The 11,825-nt window shown below is 45.3% G+C and overlaps 1 protein-coding gene across 11 annotated transcripts in view; it reads right to left on the reverse strand.

Annotated features, from left to right (window-relative positions):
* Positions 1-11,825, reverse strand: part of PELP1 (proline, glutamate and leucine rich protein 1) — a 48,349-nt gene that overhangs the window by 14,581 nt on the left and 21,943 nt on the right. For 2 of the 11 annotated variants that reach the window (XM_040243581.1, XM_040243580.1), the window contains exon 1: positions 6,248-6,514. The exons of the other annotated variants lie outside the window; for them this stretch is intronic. In XM_040243581.1, the coding sequence (XP_040099515.1) occupies positions 6,248-6,496 (249 nt within the window). In that variant the 5' untranslated portion in view covers positions 6,497-6,514. Of the gene's footprint in view, positions 1-6,247; positions 6,515-11,825 lie in introns of those variants that run through there. 11 annotated transcript variants of the gene reach the window in all.

An 11,825-nucleotide genomic window follows, 5' to 3' on the forward strand; every position in this document is an offset into this window, starting at 1 on the left:
AGCCCCTGCTTTCTGCAACTAAAAAGAAAGCCCACACAGCAAAGACCTAGCACAGCCAAAAATAAATAAATAAATAAATAATTTTTTTTTTAAGAACTCGTTCATGAACATTCACAGCAGCATTACTCATAACAGCCAGAAAATGGAAAAAACCCAAATGTCCATCAACCATGATTGGATAAACAAAATGAAGTATATCAACACAATGGAATATTACTTGGTCATAAAAAGGAATGAAGTTCTGAGACCGGAATGAACCTTAAAAACATTATGCTAATGGAAAGAAGTCAGACCCCAAAAGCCACATGTTCTATGATTCACGTCTATGAAATGGTCAGAGTAGGCCTTTTCTATAGGTTTCTATAGAAAAAAAAAAAGTAGAGTTGCAGTTGCCTAGGGCTGAAGGGCCAGAGAAGGCAATAGCAACCCACCCCAGTACTCTTATCTGGAAAATCCCATGGGTGGAGGAGCCTGGTAGGCTGCAGTCCATGGGGTCACGAAGAGTTGGACACAACTGAGTGACTTCACTTTCACGCACTGGAGAAGGAAATGGCAACCCTCTCCAGTATTCTTGCCTGGAGAATCCCAGGGATGGTAGAGCCTGGTGGGCTGCTGTCTATGGGGTCGCACAGAGTCAGACACGACTGAAGCCACTTAGCAGCAGCAGCAGGGCCGAAGGGCAGAGAGGTGTTTGGTGGGGGGAGCAACAAAGTAGTTGTAGTATTAAAGGGTAGTTGTCCATTAAAGGGAGCAACTACCTTTAATGGACAAGTGGGTGAAAGGGTAACAAGACACAAAAATATATAATCTTCCCAAAGGAATAAATCATAACTTCATAATGAAGATACATGACAACTATCACCTTAAACCATGATCAAAGTTAACACCACCAGTAATGGGACAAAGACATTATGTGCTGCCTGATAAAATATAACAGGAATGTCACATATCATTTCTGCAGTATTCCTGCCAAAAATCATCAGAAAACAGCAGACGAACCAACCTGAGGGACATCCTATAAAACAACTAAAATTCTAAATGTTAAAATCATAAGAAATGTTTCTCTTACTATAAAGGACACTTTTAGCACAACTGAAAAAACTGGAATAAGATTGTATCAACGTTGATTTTCTGAGTTTCATGATGGAATGTGGTCAGGTAAGGGAATGTTGTTTTTAAGGAAATAGAAGGGCATCCAATCTCCAACTTCCTCCTTTATGGTCCTAGAAAAAAATATGCACAGAGAATGATAAAACAAACATGCATTTAAAATGTTGACATTCAAGGAATCTGGTTGACGTGTATATTCCTTCAAATTCTCTATAAATCGCAAGTCATTTTCAAAGCAATTTTTTTTTAAAGAAAAGAATGGGAGAACGTACAAGTACAAACAACTCCTCTGAGGAGTTTTGCCATAAAGAGAAGTAGAGAAATGGGGCATGAGCTGGAGGGGGACTTTTTTAAAAGTAGTTTTGAGCTATACGCTGATGAAAACAACCTAACAAAGGGAAAAGCTGATGATGAAGAAGTGAACTTGCCTAAGTGGAGAGGGGATAGACGTCGTGTACAAGCAGAGGCCTGGCCTTAGTACGGGCATGGACCAGCTCACCCCTAATAACGGCAGGGACAGCCGAGCACAGGGCACAGACATCGGTAAGCTGGCAGAGACGTGGTGGCAGCACCTATGCAAATTCCCATCCCGCTGTTCTTTTCTCAGTGAAACAGAAAGTGACATCATCACCTAAGTGTGAGGATGGAGAGAAGTCATCAGAGGCTGCAGAGGAAAGAACTGTAACAGGACTGCTAGACAACAGCAAGAGTTTACTTGAGATGATGGTGGCCTTGAATTTAAATGAGACCAGCCAATCAGGATACGTGCTCTTTTTCAGCTACACTGAGCTGTGCAGGTGCAGGCACCAAATAAACAGAGTTGGATTTAACACAGTCGGGGTGTTGCCAGGCAAGTACAATGAAGGGAGAAGGGCGAGGACATAAGTACAAGGGAGTTTAAACAGGGCGAGAAGAGAGAGCACGGCAGATAATAGATTATCTAAAATAGTGATAAACACCACAAAACAATCAAAACAGAACAATGTGACAGAAAATGATGGAAATAAGAAGGACCACCGTATGTCCGGTGCTCAGGAATGACTTCTCTGAAATGGTGACAGGGAAGCTGGGACCTAAACACGCAACTCACTTCCCCAGGAGATTCCCAGCAGGGTGAAGGATGTGAGGAGCCGTGGCCTCAGCTGCTGCAGAAATAAGGTCGGCCTCAGTGGCTGGAGTCTAGTGAAGGCAGGCCAGGAGTCATGTGAAAGGAGGTCAAGAGACTTGGTGCAATAAGTAACTGCATGGTTTTAAGCAGGACAATGCTGTAATCTTGGTGATATTTTTAAAAAGATCATTGGCTACTGGCTAGAGAATGGGACAATACAAAAGCCCAGGGATACAAGGTGGAACCAGACACTCTATCCTTTGAAGTCTGTGCAATTGTAAGGGAAGTGAGATGTAGGATGTGCTTTAAAATGCTCCAAGGGAAGGGGAGGTTGGAGGCAGAGCTGGGAAAGTGAGAATGAAACAAGATGAGCAAAATGTTCGCTGTTAGATCTGGGTGACAGAGACAGCAAAGGTAGGGGTGGTTCAAGATACAATTTTCTTGAACTTCTGTGGTGGTCCAGTGGTTAAGAATCTGCCAATCAATGCAGGGGACATGGGTTTGATCCCTGCTCCGGCAAGATTTCACATGCCCCGACGAGCCACAGGGCAACTAAGCCCGTGTGCCACAACTACTAAAGCCCGTGAGCTCTAGAGCCCATGCTCCTCAATAAAAGAAGCCTGCTCATCACAACCAGAGAGTAGTCTGTTTCCCATAGCTAGAGAAAGCACGAACGCAGCAACAAAGACCCAGAGAAGACCCAGTGAAGCCAAAAATAATTAAGTTTTTAAAATACCGTTTTCTCTGTTTTTGTGTCATCAGAAATTTTCCATAAATTGTTTTTTAAATTAATTTATTTTTTAATTGAAGGACAACTGCTTTACAGAATTTTGTTTTCTGTCAAATCTCAACATGAATCAGCCGTAGGCATTACATATATCCCGTCCCTTTTGAACTTTGTAAGAAAAGCTGACAAGGGAGTGAAACAGTCAAGAGGTAACAGTGAGTGACACTCCCTCCCATCTCCCTCCCCACCCCACTCCTCTAGGTTGACCCGGAGCCTGGGTTGAGTTTCCAGAGCCTTGCGGCAAATTCCCCCTTGGCTATCTATTTTACATATGGTAATGTAAGTTTCCATACATCTCTCCTTCCCCTTCCCTCCCTCAGGTCCATAAGTCTCTTCTCTGTTTGCTTCTCCATTGCTGCCTTGTAAATAAATTCTTCAGTACCATTTTTCTAGATTCCATATATATGCATTAGAATGCAATATTTTTCTCTTTCTGACTTACTTCACCCTATTATAATAGGTTTTAGGTTCATCCACCTCATTAGAATTGACTCAAATGCGTTCCTTTTTATGGCTGAATAATACTCCATTGTGCCTATGTACAACTTCTTTATCCATTCATCTGTCGATATAAAATTAAAAAAAAAAAAAACCACCACAAAAACAAATCAAAGCCCAGCTGTGTGGGTACTAAATGTATATGAAAAATGAATATATAATTTCAATATGGTGTAATAAAGAATAGCCAATCATAGGTAGTTTGGAAAGGTTTCCCAAAGGCAGTGACAAACATTAAGTTGAAAAGATGTGGGGGGTGGGGAATGGAGCAGCAGCTCAGGGAAGGTTTCAAAGCAGAGGACAGTAAGTGCAAAGGCAGAGTCAGGAAAGTCCAGGTGCTTAAAGATTTTAAGAGGCAAGAAACAGGATCAGCTGTGGGAAATGGATTAAAAGAGCAAGACAGAGCAAGACCAGTTAGGAGACCAGTTGCTAGGACGCAAACCAGAAACTGTGAACTGTTCTAAGGTTAGTTCCATTCTGGAACTACTGAGTTTACAGTACCTGTGGGAAAGCAAAGTTGGTGATTTAAGCTTAGACGGACGAGTCAATCAATGGATCTCTTTGTCTCTCAAGCTCCAGGCCTATTTACTTACCCTCAATTCTCATCTCAACTAGAAATTCTCCAAGGAAAACAACAGTATCTTACTTATCTACCTGGATAAGTAGCTACATTAACAGTAAATGTCTGTTGAATGAAAATCTACAGGGAAGTGAAGGAAACCCACCACATGGTTCCCCGTAATGAGAATGCAATATAACACAACACAAGGGTAAAAAATTCAAGGCAAGATATACCCCAAAATATAATACAGGCAATAATAAAGCGGTGTTCAACAACACCCTTAGCTTCTTCACTCAAAGCACTTCTAAGGGAACGGAGGGTAGGGAAGGGATGGGCCAGGAGTTTGGGACTAGTAGATGCAAACTATTACATATAAGCTGGATAGACAAGGTCCCTGTAGCTCAGATGGTAAAGAATCCACCTGCAATGCAGGAGACCTGGGTTCGATCCCTGGGTCAGGAAGATCCTCTGGAGAAGGGACTGGCAATCCACTCCAGTATTCTTGCCTGGAGAATCCCATGGATAGAGGAGCCTGAGGGGCTACAGTTCGTGGGGTGGCAAAGAGTCAGACACGACTAGGTGACTAACTCACCACCCACCACTGTGTAGCATGGGAAACCATATTCAACATTCTGGGATAAATCATAATGGAAAAGAATATAAAAAAGTATGTATATGTAACTGAGTCACTCTGCTGTACAGCATAAATTGATACATTGTAAATCAACTATACTTCAATTAAAAATCAATGTTTCTAGACTTCAGACACTTAAAAGAATATAAGCAAGACATTAAGTTCATGTAGCTCACTCTGAGAGAGAAGGGGAAGACTTGAAAGAGATGATGAAGGAAATCACACATTTACAGGCAGAAGAGATGATAATATTTCAGGAACACTTAGGAACCACATGAATCACAGGGCTGAGCTACCAGAGGCACAGTCCTGTTGCCCTCAAAGAGGACTAATGTTAATATAAATAAATGAGGTCATCGCTGATAAATTTGGGGCTAATTATTATTATTTCAAAGATTATTGAAACACCCAGCAGGCTGTGACAACCCTCTTCGTGGAAGGAAGCACAGAGCTGGGAAGGTCCAAGTAACATATGTGGGACAAAGAAGACCTCATGTACCTGGGTCTTAAAGGATGGGTAGAATTTGGGGGAAGGTAAGGGGGAGAAAGATGAAGCACAGCAGATAATATTAAAAGTGAACCTATCATAGGTTAGACAGTTACGTCTTATTAGTATCTCGGTCAGATAACGGGGGTTTAAGCCAGTATGGGGGCAATGGGAAAAATATGGAAAGGATATGGAAAGCTACATAAAGGATAAAATCAAAAGGACTTAACAGACTGCATAAAGAGGCGTGTGAGCAAGACGAAAGTGTCTAGAATGACATCTGGGTTTCAAGCTTACAGGACTGAATGGATGTTAGATTCTACTCTGTACAATCCAAAGAACCCTTCTAAGCTAGTCTACAAAGTGCTGCATGACTTGTCCTCAGCCTACCTACCTCATCGCACCCACTCTCTTCCTCTCCATTTCTAACCCCAAGCACCACGCCCTTCTTTTCAGTTCCTACCAGAGGACCTTCCCACGGAAGCTTTACGCTGACCGAACTGCCTCTTCCATTTTCTTCCCCTACCAAACCCCTACACATCCTTGCGGATCTCAGCTTAAACTCTGGTACCTCAGAAAAATCTCTCGGTGTTCCAGATTAGATTAGAGGGCTATACAGTTCTCACAGTGTTTCATCGCCATCGCATCTATAACTGGAGCGCCCAGGATATGGCCCTCAGTAAGAGCTCAGTAAATATTTGCTGAATACATCCATTCACTCAGTCGAAACAATCCCCAAAACAGATACTGCCGAAGGAAAAAGAAGCTAAAGATCATACATCTGGTACGTGAGCGGGCCTGGGATCGAACCCATTCATAAGCGTCTACCGATAGCCTAGCAACAGAGAAAACAAGGTCCTTCCTCTTCCTTGAGTTTCTTCTACTCACGGCTGATAAAGAAGTGAGTGAATCTCGTCCAGATACCTAGATCCGCCTTCTGACTGCAGCTCTCCTTCCCTCTACCCGCCACTGCATGCAGCTACAGGGCAATAAGACCCCGGCGCAAAACAAGCTGAGCCAACCTACCAACAGGGCCGCAGGCCTGCGGGCTACAGACTCACCTGGGCCCCGCCCACCGTCCCATGTAGCCGCAATAAGCACATGAGCCCCGGCAAATGTGGGGCCGAGCGGGCTGGGGGATGCACGGGAGCAACAGCGGACCCCGTTCGCGGCTGCAGCAACCCCGACACGCTCTCCAGCAGCATCAGGCGGAGACGGGGACCGGAGCCCACCGACGAGAGACCGCCGGCCCCGCACGGAACCGCAGCCGCGGAACCCGCAGAGGGCCCGCTGAGAACGGCTGCCGCCATCTTCCACTGGGCTCTAGTGGTGGCGTGGCGCGATGACGCAATCACACCGCGACGGATGTCTCGAGGGGACGGGTCGTGAGGAGGGGGGCCCTGGTCCTGCGCATTGGACTCCGCGCACCTGCTGAGAGTGAGCATGCGCGGCGTGGAAGTGCCCGGACTCAAGGCAGGGCGAATGGGCCGGGTCAAGGACCGGCTGGGGGCGGGCCCCGTGGGGCTTAAAGAACACGTGGTCAGGACTAAAGGCGCCAGAATCCAAAAGCTAACCTTTAATGTAACAGAGCTTCTGGACACTTTCCATCCAGACATCACTGCTACCTAAGGAACTAGTCTCCTTGTCTGAAATCATAGACATTGTTAATTACATTTACAACGAGAGAAATGATACAATACACTCGCCTTGCAAAACAAATTCAAACAAAGAGGGCATAAAGTTAAAAAAAAGGAACTCACCCTCCACATTTTCATACTGTTCATGGGGTTCTCAAGGCAAGAATACTGAAGTGGTGTGCCATTCCCTTCTCCAGTGGACCACTTTGGCCACCTGATGCAAAGAACTGACTCATTTGAAAAGACTCTGATGCTGGGAAAGATTGAGGGCAGGAGGAGAAGGGGACGACAGAGGATTAGATGATTGGATGGCATCACCGACTCGATGGACATGGGTTTGGGTGGACTCCAGGAGTTGATGATGGACAAGGAGGCCTGGCGTGCTGTGGTTCATGGGGTCGCAAAGAGTCTGACACGACTGAGCGACTGAACCGAACTGAACTGAACCCTCCACCTAAGTCTTTACCCCAGTAATGGGCATACTTGCCTAATATTAGCCTACGCACAAACACATAAATACAGAGTTTATTTTCATTCCGTGCATTTAGGCCTTAAGCTGCTTAGAATTTACTTTAAGGTATGCGAAGTATATAACTTTTTTCTCTAAATGGATAGCCAATTGTCCCAACTCTATCTAGTGAATCTGCCATTAGTTCTCCATGGGCTTGAAGTAACACCACGTTAGACTGTGTGTGCATGCTCAGTCGCTTCAGTCCTTCCAGTCGTGCACTCTTTGTGATCCCAGGGACCACAGCCAGCCAGGCTCCTCTGTCCATGGAATTTTCCCAGCAAGAATACTGGAGTAGATTGCCATGCTCTCCTCCAGGGGATCTTCCCCACCCAAGGATCCAACCTGAGTCCCTGCACTGCAGGCGGATTCTTTACCCCTGAGCAATGGAGGAAGCCCCCCTACATGGGTCTGTATCTGGACACTATTCTGTTTCACTGCTACATATATTATGATTGCACCCATAATACTATTTTCATTATCATAACGTAATAAACTGGTAAGATAAATGCCCACTCTACTCCAGCTTTTCAGAATTTTCCTCACTACACTTGAAAGTTAATTCTTTTTATTATGTTTAAAATTCGGTTCCCTTCCAAAAAAGTGTCATTTTGATATGGCATTAAACTTACAGACAATATGAGGAGAAATGATGTCTTTATAAAATGATGGTTTTTCCCACCACCATTATATGGTATAACTCTTTCATTCTTTCTGGCCTTCTTTAATATCCTCCTAAAGGGAACATGTCATGCAAAGATGGGCTCAGTAAAAGACAGAAATGGTATGGACCTAACAGAAGCAGACACTATTAAGAAGAGGTGGCAAGAATACACAGAAGAACTGTACAAAAAAGATCTTCATGACCCAGATAATCACGAAGGTGTGATCACTCACCTAGAGCCAGACATCCTGGAATGTGAAGTCAAGTGGGCCTTAGGAAGCATCACTACAAACAAAGCTAGTGGAGGTGATGGCATTCCAGTTGAGCTATTTCAAATCCTGAAAGATGATGCTGTGAAAGTGCTGCACTCAATGTGCCAGCAAATTTGGAAAACTCAGCAGTGGGCCACAGGACTGGAAAATGTCAGTTTTCATTCCAATCCCAAAGAAAGGCAATGCCAAAGAATGCTCAAACTACCACACAATTACACTTAATTTACAGGCTAGTAAAGTAATGCTCAAAATTCTCCAAGCCAGGCTTCAACAGTATGTGAACCATGAACTTCCAAATGTTCAAGCTGGATTTAGAAAAGGCGGAGGAACCAGAGATCAAATTGCCAACAACCGTTGGATCATCGAAAAAGCAAGAGAGTTCCAGAAAAACATCTATTGCTGCTTTATTGACTATGCTAAAGTCAAAGTTTATTGTGGATCACAATAAACTGTGGAAAATTCTGAAAGAGATGGGAATACCAGACCACGCGACCTGCCTCTTGAGAAATCTGTATGCAGATCAGGAAGCAACAGTTAGAACTGGACATGGAACAACAGACTGGCTCCAAATAGGAAAAGGAGTACGTCAAGGCTGTATACTGTCACCCTGCTTATTTAACTTCTATGCAGAGTACATCATGAGAAACGCTGTGCTGGAGGAAGCACAAACTGGAATCAAGATTGCTGGGAGAAATATCAATAACCTCAGATATGCAGATGACACCACTCTTATGGCAGAAAGTGAAGAGGAGCTAAAGAGCCTCTTGATGAAAGTGAAAGAGGAGAGTGAAAAAGTTGGCTTAAAGCTCAACATTCAGAAAACGAAGATCATGGCATCCGGTCCCATTACTACATGGCAAATAGATGGAGAAGCAGTGGAAACAGTAGCAGACTTTATTTTGGGGGCTCCAAAATCACTGCAGATGGTGACTGAAGCCATGAAATTAAAATATGCTTACTCCTTGGAAGAAAAGTTATGACCAACCTAGACAGCATATTAAAAAGCAGAGATGTTACTTTGCCAATGAAGGTCCATCTAGTCAAGGCTATGGTTTTTCCAGTAGTCATGTATGGATGTGAGAGTTGGACTATAAAGAAAGCTGAGTGCCAAAGAATTGATGCTTTTGAACTGTGGTGTTGGAGAACACTCTTGAGAGTCCCTTGGACTGCAAGGAGATCCAACCAGTCCATCCTGAAGGAAATCAGTCCTGAATATTCACTGGAAGGACTGATGTTGAAGCTGAGACTCCAATACTTTGGCCACCTGATGTGAAGAGCTGACTCATTTGAAAAGACCCTGATCCTGGGAAAGATTGAAGGCAGGAAGAGAAAGGGATGACAGAGTATGAGATAGTTGGATGGCATCACTGACTCAATGGACATGAGTTTGAGTTAACTCTGGGAGTTGGTGATGGACAGGGAGGCCTGGTGAGCTACAGTCCACCACATCGCAGAGTCGGACACGACTGAGTGACTGAACTGAACTGAAAGTTGTCTTTACATTAGTATTTTTTTAATACAGTAGCTGTAATGCCATGCAAGTCACAGCCTTTCAGTTCCAAAATCACTTTAGATATATAGCAATATAGATCTCATTACCTTCTGGTCATGACCCTTTGACATAAATGATTCATGAGTCCGAAAGAAATGTACCAGCTAAAGCTTGAAAAGGGTGAAAGGTGAGCTTAGAAGGGTGGGAGAACTGGAGGTGGGAGGTGGCAGCTGATAAGGCCTGCTGCTGCTGCTGCTGCTGCTAAGTCACATCAGTCGTGTCAGACTCTGTGCGACCCCATAGACGGAAGCCCACCAGGCTCCTCTGTCCCTGGGATTCTCCAGGCAAGAACACTGGAAGGCCATTGCCTTCTCCGGGTAAGGCCTGCATTTGACCTTAAAGATGATCTCAGAGACTTGTGTACATTACTTTTTGTTGCACAGAAAAATGGAGAAGAATGAAGTCAGTTCCTTTGGGGAAGATGAGGGAATATGGGAAAACAGATGGAAGAAGGAGAATACCTTAGCTTCTTAAGTCCAAAATGTCCATCATTCATCATCCTCCCCCAGTCTGCTCAATTTTGCCCTAGAAATGACTCTTCAGCCTGGTTCCCCTTCTCCCTTCCATTCTATTGTTCATCTGCTCTCCTTGATTAGTTTCAGTCTATGACAGTGTGCCCCACTCCCTTCAGCCTCCACACTGCCCAGAATTGTCTTCCTCAAGGAGAAGTCTCATCATGCCACTCCACTCCTTGCCTTAAAGAGCGGATCCTCTACTGGATCCACGTGTCCTCCTCCAGGGGAGGCTCCTGGCTCATTTCTTTAGCTGCTGAGCTGCTCCTGCTCAGTCATGTCCGACTCTTTTACGACCTCATGAACTGTAGCCTGCCAGGCTCCTCTGTCCATGGGATTTTCCAGGCAAGAATACTGGAGTGGGTTGTCATTTCCTCCTCCAGGGGATCTTCCCGACCCAGGGATCGAACCCACATCTCCTGCATTGGTAAGTGGATTCTTCACCACTCCATCACCCGGGAAGCCTCATTCCTTTACCTGCTATACAAAATCCTTCACACCCTGTTCGTTATCCTCTTCAGCCCTCTCTCTCCTGCCCTCTACCCCCTCAAACACCTCATTTATAGGATGTGCCTTGCTTTTCTCTCTCTTTGGAATACCCTTTCTCAACTTCTGCCCACCCTTCAGAAAGATTATCCTCAAATGTGCCCTCCTCTGGACAGCCTGCTCTGCCTCCATCCCTCCCCAGCCAAGCTCTGGGAGTAACTTTGTCTTCTGAGTCATACCTCTATTATAGCATTCCTGGAATCATAATATCTCTTCATATGTCTCCTCAACCATACGAGGAAGGCAGGGGCGATGTTAATTCATGTTTGAGTTCCCATTGCCTAGTATAGTGATTAGCACAAAATAGACATGGATAAATGTATGGACAGATGTATGCATGAATGATGTTAACTTCGATGAATGGATGGAGAAGAGTAGTAAGAGAATTTAGAAGTAACCCTGCGAAGATCAAAGAGAGACACCAGAGGGAGCTGACACACCACAATAAAGAAGTGGGAGGGAGGGCCAAAGACGGCTACAAGCTATGGGGTGAGCAGCGCGCAATAGGCGAGCATCTCGCAACTGGAACCGCTCACCACCTGTGCATCCCCTTATCCTCCTTCCTAGACTGTGTTCAAGCTCACTCACCGCCCCCACCACCCCCCCCGTAGCCTCCAACGCCACCGAGAAAGCAAACAAAGGGGAGGGAACCCCTGCAGGGTGCTTGATGCAGGGAGCCAATCAGAATGCTTTAATCTCCTGGAAGGCGGGCGCCTTCTTTTGAGGGGGCCCAGTTAGTTCCTAAACGGGTGCGGAGGGGCGGAGAGATGGGCGGGAGGAGCAGGGTGTAGAGACCGCGCGCGGGGAGGGATCCCTCGGCAGGGGTCGGAGTGGAGGGCGGAGGGGGGCGGGCGGAGCCAATCACCGCGCGTGCCTGTAAGGAGAGGGAGGGCAGTGCCGTGGCGCGCGCGATCCGGGCTGACGCATCTGGACTCTGTTCTCCAGATC

This window comes from Oryx dammah, unplaced genomic scaffold (genome assembly GCF_014754425.2).
Source record: "Oryx dammah isolate SB20612 unplaced genomic scaffold, SCBI_Odam_1.1 HiC_scaffold_8, whole genome shotgun sequence".
Lineage (NCBI taxonomy): Eukaryota > Metazoa > Chordata > Mammalia > Artiodactyla > Bovidae > Oryx > Oryx dammah.